Source organism: Trichechus manatus, unplaced genomic scaffold (genome assembly GCF_000243295.1).
Source record: "Trichechus manatus latirostris isolate Lorelei unplaced genomic scaffold, TriManLat1.0 scaffold00175, whole genome shotgun sequence".
Lineage (NCBI taxonomy): Eukaryota > Metazoa > Chordata > Mammalia > Sirenia > Trichechidae > Trichechus > Trichechus manatus.
The window spans coordinates 3,126,634-3,153,793 of record NW_004444111.1 but is presented as its reverse complement, the minus strand read 5'-3'; the positions used below and the strand labels follow the sequence as shown (position 1 = coordinate 3,153,793).

General features: G+C 38.5%; 1 protein-coding gene across 2 annotated transcripts in view; it reads right to left on the bottom strand.

Moving 5' to 3' along the window:
- GAREM1 (GRB2 associated regulator of MAPK1 subtype 1) overlaps positions 1–27,160 on the bottom strand; it is a 206,399-nt gene that overhangs the window by 13,302 nt on the left and 165,937 nt on the right. For both annotated transcript variants that reach the window (XM_004386888.2, XM_012558551.1), the window contains exon 4: positions 5,234–6,409. In XM_004386888.2, the coding sequence (XP_004386945.1) occupies positions 5,234–6,409 (1,176 nt within the window). The remainder of the gene's footprint in view (positions 1–5,233; positions 6,410–27,160) is intronic.

The following is a 27,160-nucleotide window of genomic DNA, read 5'->3' as shown; positions in this document are numbered from 1 at the left end:
TATGCTAGAAATCTAATAGCTCAATCCCTACATCTTGGTTTCTCATAAACCGGGGGGATGGCAGTCTATCACAAAGGCTTACAAATTCTTCATTAAAAATGCACATAAAACTTAGTTTAAACCAGTGCTTCAAAACCTAGAGCTCCTTTTATTATTTTCCTTTCACAAACCTCAGAAATGGCTACGATATCAGCAACCAACCAAGAGTTAATGCATTTCTTTCTGTTACTGTAGACAGATGGAGGACACTCATCACTGGGTTCTGGGGTCCCCAGGTGGGATACTGCTGCATAAATGGTCTCAGAAGAGTTGTGACCTATGGTTTTGATAACGATCTATAATTCACAGCATAAACCAGAGCACTGTGGAAGTCAAAATATTCTATTTACAGAATTTCATGCCATATAAAGTATTCCCGTCATCACTCTCTAAATGACATCTTCCAAAGGGGCGGGGGATGGGGGGAGAAAAGAGCCCTTGGAGATTATTACTTGTAGAGTGTACCTGGGTAAATATTATAGACATACCAGCCAATACTTCAAAATTAAAATTATGGATCCAGTTGCCAGCCAGTCGATTCCACCTCATGGTGATCCCATGTGCTTCAGAGTAGAACTGTACATAGGGTTTTCTAGGCTGTGACATTTCAGAGAGTGATTGCCAGGCCTTTCTTGCAAGGCAGCTCTGACTGGGTTTGAACCACCAACCTTTCGGTCAGTAGCCAAGCACTTAACCGTTTGTACCACCAAGGAATGTCTAAAATTATGGATCTAAAAAACCAAATGCGTTGCCATCAACTTGCTTCTGACTCATGCAGACCCCATGTATTACAGAGCAGAACTGTTTTTATAGGGTTTTCCTGGCTGTAATCTTTATGAAAGCAGATTGCCAGGCCTTTCTTCTATGGTGCTGCTGGGTGAGTTTGAACCGCCAACCTTTAGATTAGCATCTGAGTGCAAACTGTTTGCGCCACCCAGGGACCTTAAAATTATGATAGAGGCCCACAAAATTTTGAAATAGAGGATGTGCTTAAAAATAAACACATGAACCAATAAGGATAACTCACTTAAGAGGGACTGCAAGGTCCTTTAATCTGGGGGCACTTTGCACAATCAAAAAAAATGAAAACGTCACCCTCAATTTGCTGGGAAGGCTCCCTTGGCTGGGCTCATCTGCAACAATTCTAGGGGATACAAGTGGCTGTGTCGGTTCTCTACGCCTGGGACCTCGAACAACTTGCTTTCTCCCAGGGTCATCCCCGTTAGTTAGGAAATAGCCTCTCATACTCAGGAGACAGCAGCAGAGTTTTGGTTTTAAAAAGCGGTATTAGTGGGGTCTTAAAAGCTTGTGAGTGGCCATCTAAGATACTCCACTGGTCTCACCCCATCTGGAGGCAAGGGAGAATGAAGAAAGCCAGAGATACAAGGGAAAGACTAGTCCAAAGGACTAATGGACCACAACTACCATGGCCTCCACCAGACTGAGTCCAGCACAACTAGATGGTGCCAGGCTACCACCACTGACTGCTCTGACAGGGATCACAACAGAGGGTCCCAGACAGAGCTGGAGAAAATGTACAACAAAATTTTAACTTACAAAAAAAAGAAAAAAAGATCGGACTTACTGGTCTGACAGAGACTGGAGAAACCTCGAGAGTGCCTCTGGACACCCTTATAGCTCAGTACTGAATTCACTCCTAAGATTCACCCTTTAGTCAAAGGTTAGACAGGCCCATAAAACAAAATGAGACTAAATGGGCACACCAACCCAGGGGCAAGGACAAGAAGGCAGGAGAGGACAGGAAAGCTGGTAATGGAGAACCCAAGGTTGAGACGGGGAGAGTGTTGACATGTTGTGGGGTTGGCAACCAATGTCACAAAACAGTATGTGTATTGTTTAAGGAGAAACTAGTTTGCTCTGTAAACCTTCATCTAAAGTACAATAAAAAAAATGAAAAAAAATTAAAAGGCAAAAAAAAAAAAAGCGTTATTAGGCAATCTTTAAAGAGATACAAGATGACTCAGGCATAATTCTAAATTGCCACACCAAGTACTAAGTGTATCAAGAGTGCTGAACCGATTCCTCCTCCACTGAGGAGTTTCTGCTTGGCCTCACAACCTCATTTTCCTCTTTAGAGTATGGGTACGAAAGGACAGAAGTACAAACCCAGATGATGCCTGATCTGCAGCACAATGAGGGAAACAGAAGCACTGTCATGAAAGGGGAAAGACTAACTCTCACTTTTGGGGAGAGAGCACAAACATACATCACAACTTAGGGCACTGAAGGTAGAAGCGAAGATGAGAAGAAAAAGAGCAGGGTGACAAGACTGCAGGGCAGCTACTGAAACTCTGGATCTTAAAATGACCGGGTCGTGGCACTGTGGCCAGAGTTTCTTTGCCAATGGCCAACTTTGTTTCTCTGACTATGAAAAACATACTTTCCTTGACTCTTTTTTATTGCTCTAGCACCTTCTATTCCTAAGAACCTGGTGGGTGCCAGCACCATCCCAGACACGTCCAGCTAGCCTCACTTGAAAGCAAACCACCATCTTTACTTGTCTGACGGGATAGTTGTTAGGCACACAGCATCTCTCTCCCAGAACTTAATCCACTGTAACTATCCAAAGAAGAAGCTTTCTTTAATTCTGTGGGAGCACTTGAATTTATGCCCCATTAAAGTTCCCCTTTGAAAATTGCAAGCTGAAGCCACATCTAACAATGATGATGTTCTCTGGATCCCATGCACATCCTAAAAATGGAGAATTCATTTCATGGTCACAGAACCAATAAAAAATATGACTTCATATGAAATGCTCCAATTTCTTTTTTTATTTTTCTTGGTAAGTAAATTACACGACATCAGGTGTTTATAAAATCTTTATGTTTATAGCATTCTATAAACATTGGGCATGCTCTGAAAAGATTCTCTTACATCATAAGAAATTACAGTTTAGAATGGGGGCCAAAATCTTTTCCTCTCCTGCGAGACTTGCTTTTAGTTTCAAATTTAACTCATAGCATTTTTTTTAGTAGCAGGGTCAAAATCAGAACTCTTAATATTTATGTTCTTATGCATCTTTCTGTAGCCACAGAAAAAACAAGTGATGTTTAGACTTGGTTACATAAATGACCCGTGGGTGTGGCCATCTTGGATGAGTCAATCCATCAGTCAACAAACAGGAGTCCCTACTATGTGACAGCTAGGACTAAAGTTCTACAGGAAAAGCTGGTGTGGTCTCATTCCTGTTGAAGATCAGGGCCCCAAGCTTCAAGTCATGTCAAATATATGGCTGAGCTGTATATTTCTGACCACCCTAAAAGTGTCTCAAGTCCTTGCTGTGAGAAATAACACCTCACTTTTTACCTCGCTTTTTGAGGACATGCTCAGGGAACTCTGACATGAATACAATGGCTAAGGACTCCAACTCCACCAAGACCTGCCCCGAATCTTCCCCAGCCCTCAACGGAACAGTGATCTTGGAGCTTGTGCCTCAGGTCCCTGAAGATCCTATAAGGAGCAGGGCTATGTCCAGGACCTGCAGGTGCTGTGGGTTCTATGTGCTGGGACAAACAGGCAGAGGTAGGTCTCTTCTTGGGTAAGTTTTGCAGTTATGAGGACTCTTTATGGACAGCTAAGCATGATGGCTGCTGGCCCAAACTCTGCTGCTGGACAGTCATGGCTGTCTCTGATCTGGCTCTAGCCTTTTAGCCACCCTGCCCTCTTCAATCAGCCCAACTGAACGTGTGTAAAGCATATGCGCTTAAAGCTGTCCCAGCTTCCAGCCCTTGCTCATAGACACACATCTGTGTCTGGATGCCCTTCTTTCTCATCTCTCTGCTCTTCCAATTCTTGAATATTCTCTAAAGCTTACTTAAAATGTTACGATCTCCACAAAGGCTTCTCTTATTCATCCCCCAATTAGAATTATCTCTTTCTCCTCTGAATTCCCACACACCTTATGTGTCTACATCTTGCTTGTATCTTTCACTACCTTTTAAACTTTTTATAGCAGTCATCTCTCTCCATTTGCTACCTTCCCTAAAAACCGAAAGGAACCAGAGCTCAGAGTCCAGGTCTGATTGATGGTCATATTTCTAGCATCTCGCCCAGTACCTCCACAGCTTTGAAACTTTGTCTTGCACATCCCAGAGTTCCAGGGAAGTATTGGGGGCGGGCAGAGAGAGTGGGCAGGGTAAGCAGGAAGACCTCCTTCCCCAAATTTGTGCTTCAGTCAGATTGGTTTTGATTTTAAACTACATATTGTGATTCATGTAATGTTTACATAGTTTTAAAGGGTTCTGCTGGGGAAAGAAAAAAGGAAATCACTGCAATAGATATTATGAAATAATGAGCAGAATTACACCAGTGCTTCTAGCACTTTCTCCCTTAGATATAATGAAATCCAATGATCAAAAATGAGTATCAAAGGTTTTGAATGGCCGTCCATCAAAGAACATGGTCAAAACAGAGGGCCCCTTTTCAGTCTTGGATGTTTACATTAAAATTTGATAGAAGCCTCCTCAACCTCTGAATGAGTTATGTTTAAGCAATTAAAACAGTATCACCCAGACACCTGTGGGATGTGTGTGTGTACATACATGTGAGCATGCCCACTGTGCTTTGCTCTCAATTTAACTTCAGGGATACAGAAGAGGGTTTTAAGTAATGCTGATGCCTCTTGATAAACCATTCTCCCCCATCCCCCTTCAGTCTTCTCCATCGCCGTAAATAGCATTAACATCCACTCTTACGCCAAGGCTAAAAACCTAGTAGCTACCCTTGACTTCTCTCTTTTCTTTATTCCTCACATTCAATTCACCAGTAAATGCTGCTGGGTCTACCCCTAAACATACTCCGAAGCAGCTCGAGGTCTAACACTGACAATCGCTGCAGTCCAAGGCATCCTTAGCTCACATCTACCTTACTGCAGTAGACTCCTATCTGCTCCCCGGCTTCTACCCTCTACTCCCTACAATCCATTCTCTAGGCAACAGCAAATGTTTAAACTTCTGTTAAAAACTCTCAAGGTGTTTTTCATCAAATGTAGACTCAAACTCCTAACTAGTAAAAATAATCTAGCTAGCCTTTCTATTTCACTCCAAATTTCAAAATTTTGTTGGTTCTGATACTCTTCAGCTGGGGAGTTTTCCTTTCTTTAAGAAAAGAGTGAGTGACTGAGCAGACAGACAAAAAAGACTGGCACACCACTCAAAAATAGAAATAAACTTACAGCTTCAGATTTGGGAGGCACTGGAGGTGGAGGTAGGGCGATATCTGAAGACTTCATTGCTGCTCCCAGAGCCCCAGGGACAGGAAGAGGAGATGTTCCACATTTGGACCGGACAGAACTTCTGAAATTATCACACCTGCTCTTCTCACTCAAGGATCGAGTGAGAGGCTGATGGCTGGTCCTGCCTTCATCCAGCCACAGCTCCTCATAAGGAAGTTCTGACTTCCCAGGGATGCCAGCTGATTCTTCACAAGCTTCTGGGAAAAAGTAGTCGCTTCCGTTATCACCAGAGTCCTGGTAGGGCAGGATGTCATTAGGGAATGGGGTCCATTCTCCTCCCCCCAGGTCTCTGCAGCCCTGGAGGTTCACCTCACTGTTGCCATGGAGATTGTTGCCATACACACAGACCGAGAGCCGGTGAAAGGACTGGGTGAGCTCATCGCGGGCATGGCTAAGGGAATTGGGCACGTGGTTGTGGCCAGAGCAATGGCCTTTCTTGGGGCTCCTGCAGTCCTCATTCCAGTCAGTTTTCACATCACGGACGGCTCGTGAATATTCATCAATATCAAATTGTTCTTGGCAGATTCCCAGCCAGTGATGAACCAGGGTTTCGGGCCATACCTCGCCCCTCACCAGGTGTTCTGGGAGGCTAAACTTGGGAACAGTCAAGTGCAGAGGGAAGTGCATGGGGAGGATCTTGTTGTTCCGCAGCACACAGCAAACCACCACCGTCTTGGTCTGGATGTTCACAAACTTGTAGCGGTGCCCCTCACGGATGAAGTGGAGGTCGTACGGGTTTCTCGGTGGGGGACTTGGCACGGTCACATTCACAGGCAGCCTGGTTTTCTCCACAATGTTGCGGATGGTGTGTTCGCCCTCCTGCATCTGAAGTTCCATGGGACTTCGGGTGCTGAATCTGCCTTTGCACTGGAATGGAAGGCTAATGCTTTCATTGGTCCGGTGGTTCATACAAATGAGGCATGGCATTTTACCTTTACCCAGCTTGCTGATGGAATTGAGCTTCCCAATCTTCTTGAAGATTGTGTTGAGTCTTGACTTTTCCTTGAATGTCTTTGCATAAAGGATTTCTGCCTGCCCCATTAGAGTGAGTTCATCCCCAGTACAGAGGGTGATGTTATAAACTTCAGTGTCTTCATTGCATTCACCTGAAGCAACCTACAATATGATGAATCAAATTTTAGGTTAATTTCTTTCCATCTTTTTACACAAAGACATAAAGAGCTTGCGATTAAAGACACACACAGAGGAAAATACTGTTTGTTTTAATACCAAATTTAGACTCCTCTTAAAAGATTCACATGGCTAATAAAAAGCAATTTTTGTCTGAGATATTAAGTTGGATTTTTAAAAACATGCTTTTTTTTCCTGGAGACAAAAGTAATCTATATTCATTAATTAAAAAATTGGCAAGTATAGAGGAAAAACACAAAAACAACACCCATGACCCTGATTCAGAGACAACTGTTGGTAACTGCTGTCGAGTTGGTGTCCAACTTATGGTAACCCCATACACAGTGGAACAAAACATTACCTGGCTCTGTGCCATTCCCATGGATCAGTTGTGGATTGGACCACTGCGACCCACAGGGTTTTCACTGGCTGATTTTCAGAAGCAGATCTCTAGGTCTTTCTTCCTAGTCTGTCTTAGCCTGGAAGCTCTGCTAAAATCTGTTCAGCATCATAGCAACCAACACACAAGCATCCACTGACAAATGGATGATGGCTGTGCATGAAGTGCATTGGCTGGGAATTGAACCTGCGTCTCCTGCATGGAAAGTAAGAACTGTACCACTGAACCACCACTGCCCTCAATTCTGAGACAGCCAGGGTTAATGGTCTGGTAAATACCCTTCCAGTCTCTATTACTATACATGCAGAGCAGCCTATCCTATGGATAACTTATTTTGGAAGATTAATATTATCTTTTTTTTTTTTCAGTTCTAAATAATGCTTTCATGAATACCACTGTAGAAAATTCCTCGTTTTTATGTTTTACTATGTTCTCTAAAATTAGAATTGAAACAAAGGATTTTTAAAAATTTTATTTCTTCCCTATTCATTTCATTTTATAAAATAGTTCATGTTTATTGGATATTAGATATATTAGAAATATTAAGATATAATTACAAATATTAGATACTAGATATAAAAATTTAAAAATTCTATACAATCTTAGCATGAAATCTCTGCTAATGGTTTTTTTTCATAAATAGAATGAAAAAAAAAAAGGGATGTATAATCTATCTCAGAGATACAGAAATACACACACAATTTTGTTACTTAAGTTTCTCACTATAACTTAACTATCTGCCCTTGTGTATCTACCCCCTCATCATAGGTTCTGATGCTGACCTTACATATACTATGGCTGTATCAATAATTTATTTGACCAGTTCCTTATTGTTAAACATATAGGTTTTTTGCATGTTTAGCAATTATAAATAATACTGCAATAAACTTTTTTTTAACAGCTCAATTATTTCCTTAGGATAAAGTGCCAGAAGTAGAATTGCATGGGCAAAAGTTATGCATATATTTGAAAAGTCTAATATATGTATTTCCCATTATGCTTCATCAGTTTATACCTATTTGTTTCTTACCATCACTTTGTGAAAGCACCTGTCACCCTAGACCCACAGGAAGTTTATTTCAAGTTTGCCAATGTGAAAGGTAAAGCATTCATCCTAAGTTTACTTACTCATGCTTTATCTTGAATTATCTTTGATTACAGTATTAGTGAATATTTCTTTTTTGTATTTATCTGGCCATTTAGATCTTTTTTTTTTCTTTTTTTGTGAATTGCCTATTTGTGTCTTTTGCCCATATCATATTGAGATGTTCATCTTATTGATTACCTTATCTGCAATGAGAGGAGCCTTGGTGGCACAGTGGTTAAAGCATCTGGCTGCTAACCAAAAGGTCAGTGGTTTGAACCCACCAGCCACTCTGAGGCAGGAAGATATGGCAGTCTGCTTCTATGAAGATTGACAGCCTTGGAAACCCAATGGGGCAGTTCTACTCTGTCCTATAGGGTAGCTATGAGTTAGAATCAACTCGACGACAGTGGGTTTGGTTTTCTTTTTGGTTTTTACGTAATGTGAATGTCATTTACACTATGTATTTTCAACTTGTTGCTTGGATTTCAATTTTATGGTAGTGAATGTTTTCAAAATTCTCCCGTGTGATTTCTTTCATTCTTGGGCATTACACTACTTTTAGCTGAGATCAGTGGTTCTGAACTGGGAGCAATTTTGGTCCCCAGGGGATATGTGGCAATGCCTGGATACACTGTCATTGTTACGACTGGTGGATGCTACTGACTGGGGGATGCTACTCACGTCTAGTGGGTAGAGGACAGGGATGTTGCCAAACATCCTACAATACATAGGACAGTCCCTTAAAACAAAGAATTACCTAGTTCAATATTTCAATAATGCCAAGGTTGAGAAATTCTGATATAATTATCAGTATTTTCTTCTAGTTCTTTGATGGTTTCATTTATTAAATATTTAACTGAAATTTCTTTGGTGGCTTATCTAAGATAGGGCTCTAACTTTAGTTTTTTTTTTTTTTTTTTAAATAGTTTACTGAGTATCTGGTATATTTCCTAAATAACCATCTCTTTCATCACTGATTTGAAATGTCACTTTCATCATATGTACTAAATTTATACACACACAAACACCCAAATACACTCGTGTGTTTTAATCTGCTTTGGGGTCATTAATCCTAGTGAACTTTCTGTGTTTATTTTTCATTATAATTATACTATTTAAATTATTGTATCTTTATCTTACATTTTTCAGATCTGGTAACAAGGGCCCTCATTTGTGGTTATTCTGACTCAAAAGGTTTTGGATGGTAAAAAACATCAGAAGAGTCAAATGACGGACTGAAAGAAAGTATTTGCAATATATGAGACACATAAAGAGATAATATCCCTGATGCATAAGCAACTTAAAAAGAATGAGAACCAAAAATCCTACATAAAAACTGACAAAAGACATGAAAAACCAATTCACTAAAAAAGATGCGTGATGGCCTTCCAACTTTAAAAAGATGTTTAATTTCATTCATAGTAAGAGAAATACAAATTAAAATTACATTGAGATAGCATTTCTCACCTAGCAGACTGGTAAAAATTCAAAAGCTTGACACTGCACTCTCTAAGTTAGGCTGTGGGGCAGTATGTACTCTCGTACATAGCTGGTAGGAATGGGAGATGATATAACCCCTGTAGAGGGGAAATAGGCAGAATCTAACCAAGTGACATTTCTCCCTCTATCCAGCAATCCTACTTCTAGGAATTTACCCTGAAGACATTCCTCCAACAATATAAAAATACTCACGGTACAAGGTTATTCACTGCAGCATTGTTTGTATTTGCAAAATATTGAAAATGATCACAATGCCCAAACATAGGAGATTGACTGAATGAACAATGGTACACAGATATAATGGTATTCTGCAAAAAGAATGACGATGATGAAATGAACTGACATGCAGTGACTTCCAGGACACATTAAGTGAAAAAAGCAAAGTGGAAAAAAGTTTGCACGTATACTACCTTGTTGTATAAGAAAGAAGGGAAAATTAACATATAACTTTCTGCTTATTTTTGTAGAAAAAAGAAACACAGGAACTATAAACCAGAAAAGAATGAAAATGATTACTTTCAGGAGGCAGATGTGGGAGTAACCGGGGTGAGGGGGATAGGAAGGAGAGATATTGCTCTGAATATACCTTGCTATAGAGGCTTGACTTTTTCGAAGCATGCTAAAGTTCTACATGTTCAAAAAATAAAATTAAGCCAACAAGAATTTTTTTGAAAAACTTAAAACTGAATAAAAAAGGAAACAAATGAATACAATTGTATTTCAAATGAATAAAATAACCACACTGGTGACAGAGAAATAATCCAAGGAGCCTTGGAACATAGTGCTTTGACTATGTATTGTCGGTCTAAGTGCAGTAAAAACAACAACAAATACTGTGCTCTTTTTAGTAGCTTTGTTTGTCACAGCAGGATGGGTATAGCGATTCTAAAGCAACTTTACTGTACTGTAGAATTTAGCAAATGAGTAAATGTGTTGAAATTTTTAGAGCCAGAGTTCTCACTGAGGAAGAAGAGAAACAGAAATATGGAGTGGGGGAAGGCAAGAAAGAACTTTATGGTTGAACTGGAATTGAAAGTATCGGTCTTAACAACAACAAAAAAAACTACACACACACACACACACACACACACACACATTTTTTACCCCTCTTCTCCCCAGTGAACCCTGATGGTGCAGTGATTAAGAGCTCGGCTGCTAACCAAAAGGTTGGCAGTTCGAATCCACCAGCTGCTCCTTGGAAACCCTATGGGGCAGTTCTACCCTGTCCTATAGGGTCGCTATGAGTCAAAATTGACTCAACAGCAATGGTTTGGTGTGGTTCTCCCCAAGGGACTAGAGGCAAAGACTCCCAGTATCAAGGAACATGTTGAATGACCAAAGTTGGTTTTCAAATACCATTCCTCACTAAAAGGAATCATGGCTCACTGGAGAAATGGCTGATTCCAGGGATAGGACAAGAAAGGTACAAGATGAGCCTGGGATACTTTGTGCCAGAAAGTAAAGAAATGCTCAAAAGATGTGGGGGGCACGTCAAAAGGACACAGCAGCCGGCCTGAACGGGCTCCCACTGGCCAAATCCCGCTGGGGCAATTTGACCATCACAATCAAGACAGTAATAAATTATAATCCACTGAATACATTAGGAATCTATGAGTCCATATTGATAACAAAAGGATAAATGAATTAAACAAATGAGGGATAAGCTGGGTAATCAATGAGGAGTGGTGGGACTAGAAAATCGTAGTTTTTCAACTATTGTAGTAAAGATTGGTTTATATAAGAATCATCAATGTATGTGAAGTTTATAGGGGAAAATTTGATTGAGGAGCAGATTATTTGCATGGTTTAAAGTGTCTTCCTCCAGAATGTTTATCAATTGCAAGAAGAAAAAAAAAGTAACTATATAGTGCAGAAACTGGACAATACCTTGGCCACTGATCAAATTTAATATCACCAAAGAGCAGCATATGGACATCGTGTGTCTCTGGATGTGACTCCCTGGGAAGTTCACAACCTCTCTTAGGTAACATTATAACCCAAACCCGAGTTACTGGGTTCTCATAATGAGGAAACATGAGACAAACCCAAATGGAGACATACTCTATAAAATATCAGGCATGTATTCTTTAAAAAATGTCAATATCATGAAAGACAAAGGCTGAAGAACTATTCCAGATTAAAGGGAAAGAGAAAACGAAATGCAATATGCAATCCTAGAATGGATTTTGTACCGGAGGGGAAAAAATGCTATGAAGGACACTATTGAGACAATTGGCAAATTTGGAATATGGACTGTAGATAAAAGCATCGTATCAATGTTAAATGCCTGAATGTACTGCAGTTACATAAGAAAATATCCTTGTTCTTAGTTAACACACATTGACATATTAAGGGATAAAGGGCATAATGTATGCAATACATTTTCAAATAGTTCAGAAAAAAATTGTATTTTATATATGTACCTGTAGGGGGATGGAGGATGATTACATAAATGTGGCAAATGTTAAAAACTGGTGAATATGGCTAACGTGTTTAGGCAGTTCTTATATTATTCTTGCAACATTTCTTTAAGGTTGAAATTATTTCAAAATAGAAAGCTAAAATGAAAAAACATGACAATAAAAAAGTTTTGTATATTTTCCCTACTGATTTTTCCAGATGAACTTTTAGAATCATTTTGCCCATGAGTTGCACTGATAATTTCATTGGAAGTAGCTTAATTCTACAGTGTTTTGAAAGGAAGTAACATTATTGTACTAGTCAGTTACTTCCAAATAGGTACATGATAATTCTCGCCACTTTTTCAGATCTTTTATTTCCCTTACTAGAATTTAAGTTGGTTCTTCATTACCAATCCCTGTACATTTGCTGTTGATTCCTAGGTTGACTATGTTTTGTTGTTATTTTGTATGTCCAGTAATCTTACTGTTAATAGTTTTTTTCCAGGTAATTCTCTTAGGATTACTAGGTAATCATATTTTCTGCAAATGATAAACATCTTACATTCATCTTTTCAATTTTCATTCTTTCTCCCCTACCAAGTGAGTGCACGTGAGGGTTTTTGTGTTGTTCTGGATTTTAACGTACATCAGTGTTTGAACATAAACTATGAGAAATTCGTTGGTTTGAGACATATTTTTTTTTATCATATTAGTAATGTTTCTTCCAATTCTAGTTTTCCTAAAAGTTTCTATGAAGAAATTAAAACATTTTTTATCAAATGCTATTTCTGTATCCAACAAGATGATCTTATGTTTGTTTGTAATTTTGATCTACTGGCTTTACAATAGTATATTTCCAAATACTAAAATAATCCTATATGCTTGAGACAATTTCTACACAATCATGGTACAATTAAAAATATACTGCACGATTCTCTTTGATCTAAGATACATGTATCTTATTCACAAGTGAGATTGGTTTACAGTTCAATTCTGCTACCTTTATCAGGTATTGGTGTCAGGCTCACATTAACGCTGAGATTGATTTTTTTTCTTATGTTAATAAAAAAGTGTCTGGGTAAAGTGACTGACAATGTCATATAGTTTATATTGCTCACAGAACAGTGATAGTTATTTGTTTAGAAAACTAGGTAGAAACAATCGTTGTAGATAATTCCTTACCATTCTACATCATATGTGTAAAATTCTAATCTTTAGAACAAGCAATTTTCCAATCAACATTAGTGCTATAAAAAACAAACAGTTCTGCTGTCTCTATAATGAAGTGAATTTCTCTGTAGGAGGCATTATAAGTACATAAATGGCAGCACAATGGCAATTCAGACTGCTAACGCTTAAAGTCCATTTTAGGATTGGGGTGAGTGTTTATTCATTTACTCTTTTTTTGTATTATTATTTAAACAAGTCCTCCATTTAACTATTATTTATTTTTAGACTGAGTATTCACCCTGAGTATTCACACAGATCTGGGGTTTCTTCCACATTAGAATAAGCTTAGAAAATTTAATTAAATAAATTAATTTTCACTTTTCACTTTGGAATAATTTCAGATTTACGGACAGTTGCAAAGGTAGTACAGAGAGTTCCTCAGTATACTCTTCACCCAGCTTTCCTTGGTAACATCTTACTTAACCACAGTACACTTCTCAAAGCTAAGAAACGAATATCGGGACAATACGATTAACTAAATGACAAGCTTTACTGGATTTCACCAGTTTTTTCACTAACTTCCTTTTCCTGTTTCAGGATCAAACCAGGATACCACACTGCATTTTGTCCTCTAATCTGAATTTTTCGATCTTTCTTTGTTTTTCATGACCACGACAGTTTTGAAGAGCAGAGCTTAAGAATTTTTTTTTTTTTTTTTTTAAAGCTAGTGAATCATTTATAAATGCCAGTACTTGGCACATGAGAGGGCTGACTTTCTTTTGGTACAAGACCTGTAGCTTCAAGATTTCAATTATTTTATTCTCTCGACTTGGTCACAAAGAGTCTTTATAAAGATTCATTTGTTATTAGCTCTAACTTTTGGTTTATCCCTAAGGCTTTTGTTTTCAGCTAGCAATTAGTTAAACTTATGACTTAATGAAGTGCTGGTGGTGCAGTGGTTAAGCGCTCAGTTGCTATCCGAAATGTTGGTGGTTTAAACCCACCAGCTGCTCTGCTGGAGAAAGATGTGGCAGTCTGCTTCTGTAAAGACTATAGCCTTGGAAACCCTAAGGAGCAGTTCTACTCTGTCCTAAAGGTCGCTATGAGTCAGAATTGACTTGATGGTAAAGGTTTTCCTTTTTTATAACAGTACAGATCAAGGGTCAGCAAACTACAGTCCATGGTCCAAATCGGGCCTGACACTTGTTTTTGTAAATTAAGTTTTATTGGAAGGAATTCATGTCCATTTATTTATGCATATTCTATGGATATTTTCACGCTACAATGTCAAAATTGAGTAGATGCAACAGATAATCTATGGCCCACAAAACCTAAAATATTTACTATTTGGCTCTTTACAGAAAAACCTTGCTAATTCCTAGTTAACCGAGATGAATAAAAAGAGCTATGACCTTTAAAAATGGATACATTTGAGTTTGAATCCTGTCTTTTCAGATTTACAGAACAGTTGCAAAGGTAGTACAGAGAGTTCCTGTATACTCTTCACCTAGCTTTCCCTGGTAACAATTTACATAACCACAGTACATTTACCAAAGCTAAGAAATTAATATTGAGACAATACTATTACCTAAATGACAAACTTCAGGTAACCTCAGACAAAATGTTTTACTTTTTGAGGCTCAGTTTCTTCATCTGTAAAATGGGAACACCATCATCTACTTTGCAGGCTAAGTTAATGCATGTAAACAATCTCTGTTGTTGTTAGGTGCCATGGAGTTGGTTCCTACTTACAGTAACCCTAAGTACAACAGAATGAAACACTGCCTGGTCCTGCGCCATCCTCAAAATCGTCGCTGTTTGAACCCATCGTCACAGCCACTGTGTCAATCCATCCTGCTGAGGGTCTTTTTCTCTTTTTCGCTGACCCTTACCTTACCAAACATGATGTCCTTCTCCAAGGACCGGTCCCTCCTGATAACATGTACAAAATATGTGTGACGAAATCTTGCCATTCTTGCTTCCAAGGAGCACCATGGCTATAATTCTTTCAAGACAGACTTGTTCATTCTTCTGGCAGTCCACAGTATATTCAATATTCTCTGCCAACACCATAATTCAAAAGCATCAATTCTTCTTTGGTCTTCCTTATTCATTGTCCAGCTTTCACAAGCATATGAGGCAACTGAAAATATCATGGCTTGGGTCAGATGCACCTTAGTCCTTTAAGTGACATCTTTCCTTTTCAACTCTTTAAAGAGGTCTTTTGCAGAGGATCTGCCCAGTGCAGTATGTCATTTGATTTCCTGACTGCTGCTTCCACGGGCATTGATTCTAGATCAAAGTAAAATGAAATCCTTAACAACTTCTGTATTTTCTCCGTTTATCATGATGTTGCTTACTGGTCCAGTTCTGAGGATTTTTGTTTATGTTGAGGTGTAATCCATACTGAAGACTGTAGTCTCTGCTCTTCATCAGTAAGTGCTTCAAGTCCTCTTTGCTTTCAGCAAGCAAAGTTGTGTCGTCTTCATATGGCAGGTTGTTAATGAGTCTTTCCACCAAACCTGATGCCATGTTCCTCTTCATACACTCCAGCTTCTCAGATTATTTGCTCAGCATACGGACTGAGTAAGTATGGTGAAAGTATACAATCCTCGCATATACGTTCCTAAATTTTAAACCATGCAGTATCCCCTTGTTCTGCTCAAATCACTGCTTCTTAGCCTATGAACAGGTTCCACACGAGCACAATTAAGTGTTCCAGAATTCTCATTCTTCGAAATGTTATCCATAAATTGTTATGATCCACAGAGTCAAATTCCTCTGCATAGTCAATAAAACACAGGTAAATGTCTTTCTGGTATTCTCTGCTTTCAGCTAGGATCCATCTGGTATCAGCAATGATATTCCTCATTCCACGTCCTCTTCTGAATCTGGCTTGAATTTCTGGCAGTTCCTGTTGATGTACAACCTTTAGTACCTGGCGTAGGGTAGGCTCTGAATAAATGGAGGCCATTAGCGTTATTACTCTTATTAACAATAAAAACATTTTCCTTCTTATAATCCTGTTTCTCATTGCCTTTCACATCTTCTTCTTTTCACATTGGTTTCTAAATTTCCATCAACTCTGTTTTCAAGCCCAAACCACTCCTTCTTAGCATTATTTTTCCTTCTGTCCTGAAGAACTGTTCAAGTATTTACTGAATATGTTATCCCAGAATAAAACAATGTTGGAATAAAGTCTGAAAAAAACATTAGTTATATCCCAAAGGAAGTGAACCATACTGAAATGATTCAGAATACACTGTTTTAGGATAGACTAGTCTCCAAAATGCTCAGCTGCATTGCTATGCTTCCTTTTTATTGGAACTTTTTAAAAAAAAACTTGGCAATTCACCCATCTGGATCATGATAGAAACAAGGATGCTGAGAGAAAGGGTTCTCATGAGATTTGAGAAACACACTCACACACACATTCACTCATACAACAAGTACTTCCAGCTAACACACAGGGAGCCAACAGTGTTTCTCAAACATGAAAGCATTAACAAGTACATGCTTCTTTCTATCTCCTTAAATCTATACTTACCGCACCTTTCCTAATTACCTTTGTAAGTCTTCCAAAACGAAGAAAGAAATTACAGACCTAGTGAGGTACTGTATACCCAATGAATTAAAAGAGAATGTCCATCCAGCTTGTGAGAGTTCTATGTGAATCAGACAGTACGTGCACAGATTAAACAAACCAAAATTATCCTTACTAAATGTCACTATCTGGGCACAGTCAATAGTTTTGTCTACATTTTCATGTATGTGTGTACTTCTAAAAGTTTTTACCCCTTCTCCTATACATTAAAATGCACAGCATATGTGAGTACAATCTGTAATTCTATCCTTCCAACTCTGATGTCATCATTAGTGCTAGCAATTAGCCCTGCATAAATGATGAGGCTATGTACCGACCAGTTTTGTGGTCGCTGTCAGTGACAGATGAAGAATCTCATGAATAAATACGCCTCCTTTGGCAATTGAGCCAAACAGTCTCCTCAGGTTTCTACAGATGTGATTTATTTGCATAATTTCCTTCCTTTTAAAAATTTTTTTTTTAATAGCAAGAGAAACAATGTGTTCTAAGTGCTTCAGTCTGTGTGCCTGGTTAACATTTTCAGTTACAATATTTCCTGAGAGGAAGTAATTCAAAGTGCGTTATCTAAACAACTCTAATAGCTCTAATCCAGGAAACTATCAGGGTTTTACTGTGCATGATACCATCCAGAATTAATACTCCCAGGTCAAACAATAGAACCCTGGTGGCGTAGTGGTTAAAGCGCTCATCTACTAACCAGAAGGTCAGCGGTTCAAACCAGCCGCTCTATGGAAGAAAAGATGTGGTAGTCTGATTCCATAAAGATACAGCCTTGAAAACTTTATGGGGCAGTTCTACTCTGTCCTGTAGGGTCACTATGACTTGGAATCGACTCAATGGCCATGGGGGCTTGGGTTAAGCAACACTTTAAAACACTGACATAAAATTTTACACACACACAGACATGGCTTTGACAGTCTGTTCTCTAAGAACATTTGTTTTAAGACCAAACATGTAACAGAGGTGAAAATTCCAACTCTTGGAATAAAAATCAGGAATGATCTGACTGACATATAGATTACACAGATAAGACTTGATTAATATTCCACCGTTTTCCCCAAACTTCAATTTTATAAAACTCTTTTCTCTGGGAAAATGGCCAAAAATAAGAAAGAAAGGGCATTAAGAGTTAAGATAAATGTTAATCCTGACTGTGTTTTTTAAAAAAACAGGAACTAGGGCAAGGGTGACAAGTAGAGTCCATGATTTAATCTGTGATGGCACGGCAGAGGGCTTGGCAACCTGCAGATTTTCAGAGGAGGTCTCAAAACCTCAGATGACAAAAAACCACTCAGCTGTCTTCAAACACCAAAACAATTAACTTCACGATTGTATTCAATTTAAATTATCCTGAACGAATCTTGAAAATAAATGACATCTGACTCGTTGTCAAAAAAATGCAATTTTTTTAAAAACTGGAAAATAAAAATAGGCTAGTCTAAATCCTACGCTTATTCAAACCATCATTTTGAAAATCCCATCTTCCATCTGACAAAATTCATGTTGTACAGTTGTATTTCTGACCTCTCTGGAATATAGCCAATAAGGCAGTGAGCTAAAAGGCCTCTAAACAGCCAAAAAGATGTGGCGTTGTTGATGCGAGGGCTTATAGGGAAAATCTGTAAGGCCCTAACTTGGTGTACTTAACTCTTGATCTAAATCAAAACTCTATCAAACTTGGTTACCAGTTCCCAGCTCCCAGCAGAAGTACAAATTAAAGCTGTAAACAGGAACTTGAGGTAGCCATTCCAACAGTCACAAAAGGTAACAAACAAAAAAAATTTTACATGGGACCATAAAACACCGAATTCTCCGTGTTACAGAGTCTGTCCACATAAAGGCATAAGTCATACACATCTCACATCGCAAGAGGCAATGAAACCCTCAGTGAATTAGACAACAGGAGGTGAGGATAAGTTTAAATTCTGTTCACATACTCTAAGATGGCAGACAACTACAATATATTTTTAAAAATTTAAAGAAAACTGTAGTTATTTTGGACAAAATTTTTGTTCAAACTCACAGCTATCCTGAAAAGCCATCTCCCTAGAATTACTCATGCTCTGAAAGTTCCAGAAAGGCAGTGGTGGCTCAGCGGTAGAATTCTCACCTTCCTTGCGGGAGACCCCAGTTTGATTCCCAGCCAATGCACCTCATGCGCTGCCACCACCCATCAGTCAGTGTTCCTGTGATGTTGAACAGGTTTCAGCAGAGCTTCCAGACTAAGGCAGACTAGGAAGAAAGGCCTAGTGACTTACTTCCGAAAAATCAGCCAAAGAAAACCTTACGGATCACAACAGTACAATCCACGACTGGTCACAGGGATGGTATGGCGCAAAACTGGGCAGTGTTTTCTTCCGTTATGTATGAGGTCACCATGAGTTGGGGGTCAACTCTCCTGCAGCTAACAACAACAACAAAGGCTCCAGAAAGGACAGGTAAAATAGCAGAGCTAATGACCCCACCCATTTCTAAAAACCAATGGAAAAATCTGCCTCCCTGACATTATCATAGCCTCACAACACAAGGCAGGGGACTCTTCTCTGAACTGTCAAGACAGAAACTAGGAATACTATTTTAAACTAGGAATGGTAGATGCGACTAAACGACACCGTCAAAAACAGCCAAAACAAAGCATGTTACAGTGTTAGCATCACTATTTCATGGTACTTCAGAGGACAAGCTCAGGATGGCCAATATACGCAGAACCAAGTGCACTAATAAGCTGTTTTTACATTTTAAAAGACAAACAGGATCAGACAGTTGGAAGAGAAAAAAATAACTAAGAGTAGAATCAGAAGCAGCCAAAAACTCTTCCACTGATGCACTTTCAAGGCCTTATTTGTTGTTTGGTCTGTAAAAATGAGTAAAAAAAAAGTAACACTGACACATGTTTAATTTGCATGTTGCATGAATTATATTAAACTTTAGAACTCTTGCTTATTTACTCAGTGATGCAGTTTTTGCCAGTTCAAGCAGCTTATTACACTATTTCAAGCAACACTTCAAAAACCCAACTCTAGCTTTGCTTCTCTGTTGTGGGTTAATACTTTGCAGTGATATTTTTAAAGGGCTCATTTTGGCACAAGCTATCTAATTAGAAACTTCACTCATGCTGACAGAGAGAAAACACTAACTTATAAGATTTTATTTTTTAAAATTCTTGGTATCATATTCTGGCATGATTTAAGATTTAAAAATCTGCACATATAACGTTCATAAAGGTATGTGTTAGACCACAAGTGTTTCATAAATATAAAAGACAAAAGGATATTGGCTAGGTATTGTGTTGTTGTGAGGTGCCCTCAAGTTGGTTCTGACTCATAGTGACCCTATGTACAACAGAATGAAATACTGCCAGGTCCTGTGCCATCCTCAAAATTGTTGCTATGTTTGAGCCCACTGTTGCAGCCGCTGAGCTAATCAATCTTGTCAAACGTGTTCCTCTTTTTCACTGACCCTCTACCTTACTAAACATGATGTCCTTCTCCAGAGACTGGTCCCTGCTGATAACATGTCCAAAGTATGTAAGACAAAGTCTTGCCATCCTCCCTTCCAAGAAGCACTCTTGGCTGTACTTCTTCCAAGACAGATTTATTCATTCTTCTGGCAGTCCATGGTATATTCAATATTCATCAACACCGTAATACAAAGATGTCAGTTCTTCTCCAATCTTCCTTATTCATTGTCCAGCTTTTGTGTGCAGATGAGGTGACTGAAAACATCATGGCTTGGGTCAGGCACACCTTAGTCTTCAAGGTGACATCTTTGCTTTTTAACACTTTAAAGAGGTCTTTTGCAGCAGATTTGCCCAATGCAAATTGTTTGATTTTTTGACTGCTGCTTTAATGGGTGTTGATTGTGGATCCAAGTCAACTGAAATCCTTAACAACTTCTACATTTTCTCCATTTATCATGATGTTGCTTATTGGTCCAGTTGTAAGGGATTTTGGTTTTCTTTATGTTGAGGTATAATCCATACTGAAGGCTGCAGTCTATGATCTCCATCAGTAAGTGCTTCAAGTCCGCTTCACTTTCAGTGAGCAAGGTTGTGTCATCTGCATATCACAGGTTGTTATAATGAGTCTTCTACCAATCCTGATGCCGCATTCTTCTTCATATAGTCCAGCTTCTCTGATTATTTGCTCAGCATACAGATTGAGTAAGTATGGTGAAAGGATACAACCCTAACAAACACCTTCCCAAATTTAAAACCACGCAGTGTCCCCTTGTTCTGTTCAAACAACTAACTCTTGGCCTATGAACAGGTTCCACATGAGCACAATTAAGTGTTTTAGAATACCCATTCTTTTCGATGTTATCCATAACTTGTTATGATCCACACAATTGAATGCCATTGCATAGTCAATAGAACACAGGTAAACATCTTTCTGGTATTCTCAACTTTCAGTCAAGATCCGACAAGAGCAGTGATATTCTAGTTTCCCGTCCTCTTCTGAGTCTGGCTTGAATTTCTGGCAGTTCTCTATGTACAGCTGCAACCACTTTTCAATGATCTTCAGCAAAGTTTTACTTGCATATGATATTAATGATATTGTTCAATAATTTCCGCATTCCACTGGAACACTTTCCTTTGGAATGGACACATATATGGATCTCTTCCAGTCAGCTGGCCAGGGAGCTGTCTTTCAAATTTCTTGGCATAGGTAAGTGAGCACTTGCAGTGCTGCATCTGTTTGTTGAAACACCTCAGTTAGTACTGCATCAATTCCTGAAGCCTTGTTTTTTGCCAATGCCTTCAGTGCAGCTTTTCTTCCTTTAATACCATCGGTTCTTGATCATATGCTACATCCAAAATGGTTGAACATCGACCAGTTCTTTTTGGTACAGTGACTCGGTATATTCCTCTGTCTTAGGCTGGCTTCCCTAGAGAAGCAACACTAGTGAAGGGTCCTCTTTCTCTCTCTCTCCATATATAGAGAGATTTATTTCAAGGAAATTGCTCACACGGCTGTAGAGGCTGGAAAGTTCCAAGTCCATGGGTCAAGCTGGAGGCTTCTCCTGACTCATGCAGCTGCAGGGGCTGGGGAACCCAAGATCGGCAGGTCAGACAACAGGCCTCTAGTTCATAGGCTGCAGAGGTCGACAAATCTCAAGAACAGCAGGTAAGCTTGGCAGGCCACTGGCTCACTGAGGAGGCTGGCAAATCCCAAGATCAGCAATTAAACTGCTAGATTAAGTCCGAAGTACTGGAGGTCAGATGAACAGGAGCAAGCTGCAGGATCCACAGCGAGCAAAAGCCCTCAAGCCTTGCCAGAAAGTCCCTTTTGACTGACTGGCTATTCACAGCAGATCCCATGATGGGGTGATCACATTATATCAGATCTCATCATGGAAGTGATTATATCATTAAAAGACTGCCAAACTACATCATAACTGCCAAACCACTGAGAATTATGGCCCAGCCAAGTTGACATACAACCTTAACCATCACACCTTCCATTTTCTTTCGATACTTCCTGCATCACTCAACATTTTGCCCGTAGAGTCCTTCAATATTGCAATTCAAGGTTTGAATTTTTTCTTTAGTTCTTTCAGCTTGAGAAATATCAAGTGTATTCTTCTCTTTTAGCTTTCTAATTCCAGGTCTTTGCATATTTCATTATAATAATTTACTTTGTCTTCTCGAGCCACCCTTTGAAATATTCTGTTCAGTTCTTTTACTCTATCATTTCTTCCATTTGCTTTAGCTAGTCTATGTTCAAGAGCAAGTTTCAGAGTCTTTTCTGACACCCACTTTGGTCTTTTCTTTCTTTCCTGTCTTTTTAATGACCTTTTGCCTTCTTCATGTATGATGTCCTTGATGTCATCCCACAACTAGTTTGGTCTTCAGACGAGTCTTGGTATTTATCAAGATACATTGAGAATTACTGGTGACTGGAATGTGAAAGTCAGAATTAAAGAAGGAAAAGTAGTTGGAAAACATGGCTTTGGTGATAGAAACGACACGGAAGATCACATGATAGAATTTTGCAAGACTAACGACTTATTCATTGGAAATATCTTTTTCAACAACATAAACAGTGACTATACAGGTGGACCTCACTGGATGGAATACACAGGAATCAAATCGACTAAGTCTGTGGAAAGAGACGATGGAGAAGCTCAGTATCATCAGTCAGAACAAGGCCAGGGGCCGACTGTGGAACACACCATCAATTGCTCATATGCAAGTTCAAGTTGAAGCTGAAGAAAATTAAAACAAAGCCATGAGAGCCAAAGTATGACCTTAATATATCCCGCCTGAATTTAGAGAACAGATATGATGCACTGAACATCAGATATTATACAGTACACAATAATTAGTGAACATGTTTAAGATTTTTTTAAAAAGAAAATGAATTAACTGTACAAACTATTGTATCAATTTTAAAGTATATTCTGATCACAGTCTTGAATCTATAAATAGAATGTGACAGAGCAGAATGGTGACTGGATTGAACTAGGATACCTGGGTTCCATACCAGGCCTTGTGGCGAAGTAGTTACGTGGCTTCATGTGAATTAAGTCAATTAAGTCAGCTAACATACCTGTATCTTAGTTTCCATGATTGTTAAAAGAAGAAGTAGGACTAGACTGTATCTAATGGTATTTCTAGGTATAAAATTTGATTATAAAAACTCAATGTCTATAAACTTCCTAATCCTGTTGAATTACTTATAGTATTTTATTATTTTACTCGTAATCATGTTTCTCAGTATTAAGAAGCTTGCCTATCACTTATGTTCTCTGAATTTTACATGATTTTTCCTATTAATAACAGATAGTCCTGAAATCCTTCTCCCCACATTAAAGCCATCCTCTGCGAGGCAGTGACACACCTTCCAAAAGCAGGTGACAAACTGAGTCATCAGAAGCTGATGTACAGGTGACAGGGCTGTCAGCTCAACCCTCACCTAAGACCATGTGGTATGGAGGGTCTTAAGGCACTGTCTATACTCCGCATATGAATGGAACCTCCCAGCTCCCAAGTGGCTCACTTTCCCTAGCTGAGACAATGCAAACTTGCTATTTTGCCTCTAGGGAAATCTATGAGGGAACAACTAAAAGCATAGATAGACCTTTCTAGCTAGGCTAAAATAGCAACATTCTACCATTCAGTTTTGGGTACTGGGGGGGGTACTGGGGGTTCCTCAGAATTGAAAGCAGGGATTTTAATAAAGAAAGCTTCTGGGCTACAGCAATGAAAGCGGGATGTCCTTTACGTACTCAAGGAAGCTGCAAATTACCCAATCCTAAACTGGGGCTGCTTTTTCTTCCCTCTCTCTCCACAACTGTCACAATAAAGACAGAATTTCAACAGTTACTTTGTTAGTCATTATTTTGATAGCAGAAAAATACATGTGTGGGAAAATTTCAATCATTACAGGGCTGGGTTTGAAATGGTAGAAGGCATTTAAAATAATTCACTAGGTACTGCTGTATTAAGTCTTCAAAAAGTATTGAGATAAAGGTGTATTTTGAAAACAAAACAAAACCAGCTACTATGTAGTGAGTTCTTAGTATTAAGACACTGGGTATAAAGTATTAAATAAACAGTAAATGAAATAATCTGTGGTGGAAATTTTTAAAAAAATCTGTACCTTTATTTTAGGTATGATTTTATGTACTAGATCAGGGGTTGGCAAACTTTTTCTTAGAGGGCCAGATAGTATATATTTCAGGCTTTGTGGGCTAAACTGTCTCCATTGCAACTACTCAACACTGCTGTGACAGAATCATGACAATCAAAATGTCTCCAGACACTGCCAGATGTCTAGTGGGGGGTCAAAATCACCCCTGATTAAGAACCACGGATGTAGTTGAACTCTTAACTCTGTGGCTTCCAATACCATCTAGAAGGTGATAAACCCCAAATGTCTAGACCTTTCAAAAAGCTCAGACCTGTATATTCAACTGTCTTCTTAATCTCTACTTGGAGGTAGTTTTCCTCTCTCCCTAACCTCCCCTCCCTTCGCCTGTCGGTCAGTTCTTCTGTCCGTCCGTCCATACACTGGCCACCTCCCCTACTAGACTATAATCTCCATGCCATCAGGGATCTGCATATTCATTATTTACTCCCAGTGCCTAGAACAGTGCTGGGCACATAGCTGGTGCTCAAAATATATTTGCTGCCTAAAGAATCAAACACATTAATTAATTTCATGCAGCTAATCAATGATGGGACGATCAGGCAGATAATATTTTAAACACATTAAAACATCTTTTAAAGACAATTTTCTTTAATTTCAAGCTAATAGGAATGCCTCATTTTAAAATAAATTTATCAACAGTACTAATACTATCCATTAGATTTTATTTAGTTAAAAACCTGCAATAGTCTTGAAAAAACCAGAACTAGAGTTCCCATTCTTTTAACACTTTTGCTCTACTCCATATTCTTATCATAATTTACTTCAATTTGTACTTGTAAGCACACACACATTTCTTTATTTCAAATAATGTCTCTTGACTATCAAATCGTAACTGCAGCTGTTTCTTCAATTGTTCATTCTGTTGGTCTAATGTATGCTATATCTGAAGTGGAGAGTAGAGGGTATAATTTTCCAAGGATGTTTGAAATCTGCTATCTTTTAAAAAATTACTTCCTGGATAATGGCTGTATTTTCAAATAAGCAGTACTGTTTTTCTTTTTGTTCTCCTTCTCCAAGGTTAGTAATAACCAAGCATCCCATTTCTTTACCTTTACTTAGTTCTTACATTAAGCACTGCAATGAATGTCCAGACACACGATAATCAATTCTACTGTTAATTAAAGACCGTGACTTCCAAACTTTATTTTTGTTCCAGGTAGTACCCAGACATCTTTGCCTCAGTTTATTTATCTACTTGGGTGTTTAATTTACTAAGAACACCAACTTCTGTGTATTTCTTGCTGCAAATTTCCTGAGATGCCAATATCAATGCTTCTTTGAATAGAATTGAATAATGTCTTAATGGTTAGGCAAGCTGGATATGATGGCATCTTAAAACTTTGTAAGTAATAGACTAGAGGTATTAAACATTTTTGCATGCACAGCACAGGAACTCAACTCAAAGTCCAATTAGCTCTGTGGATGCTATATGCTTGCATATCAAACACTTATTTGTGTCTTTGAATTCTTAAGTGACATCTCTATTACAAACATTTTAACAAATAGATTCATCACGGTATTCTGTAAAAAAAAAAAAAACTGTCAAAATGCATGGGTTTCAGTATTATCCTTTCAATTATTGCTGACTTAATACAAGTTCACACACACACAAATTAGCTGCTAGAGGCATCTTGAAAAAATACTAGACATGAACAATATGTAACAAACATGTTAAATTTTAACACTTGAGGAAACCTTAAAACATTTTTATGCTGATTTCTCATAATTTATCAGCAAATGAAATGTTTTTAGAAAAGAGCTTAAAAGTTTTAACTTTCTAAACAACCCCCCCCCCCCATTTAGGTAATTCTAAATGTAAATTTAAGGAGAGATTTAAATCTTATCAACACACTAACAGAATAGGATTTGATTAACTTCTGGCCAATGAGTTGTGGTTACTTTAAAGATGCACATATTCTCACAAATGTTCACTGTAAGTGATTTCAAGTTGTCTTGATGACTCATGTACTGGGTCACTGAAGGAGTTAAAATTATAAATATTTTTGCATATAAACATAATTTACTTGGTAAAGATTTTACAAAACACAAATCTCACCCATCTTAATAATAAAACTAAAGGGAGTACACAATAGCATCTGTGTTTTTAGACTGGAAGAAAGAATGACAGCTTAGCCAATAAAATGGGCAGAAGTGCTTCTCCAATAAGGAGGCTGTCTTGGCATTTCCCCCTTGCTTGAGGACTGGGGGTGGCATGAGTGACTCACTCACAGAGACACTGCGGCATTCTTGGGCTAAGAGCCTATGCAGCCTGTTTTTCACATAGCGTGGATTTCTAAGAAACAGGAATCTTGCTTCCTAAATTAAACCTTGATATCTGGAAATTTTCAGACAGCACTACTTAGTTGGACTTCCTGCTGAAAGGAGGTTAAACAGAAAACCCTTTCAATGTGAACACTTTCTAAACATTTAGTGTAATCTGGGTGCTGCTGGAGAAAATGCAGTGGATTTGCCAGCAACAAGGTTGGAACTAGCTGGTGGTATGCCTTCTCTGGTTAGTCCCTCTTGAACAGCAAGTGTAGTCAAAGGAGCTCACTCAACACGTAGAAGAGGATGGAACTGTCCCTTTAAGAACACACAACAAAAGCAGCACAGTGAACACTATTTAGCTTTTCTCTAATGAACAAAAATCCATAAAATACCTACTGGGCAACATTCTGTACCTCAATTTTCCCTATGTATATTGATATAAAGAGTCACAAAGACTATGTACATAGTATGAATATGTGTCGATCTCAAGGCATGTTCTGGAAGGTTTTTTTTCTTTTAATATAAGTGTTTGTCACTAGTTTTTTTTTTTTTTTTTTTCCAAAAATTTTTTTTACATACACATTTAAGTGACATTGACTACGCTCTTCTAATTATGCTGTTATTCTCACTTAAGATGAAGGCTTACAGGA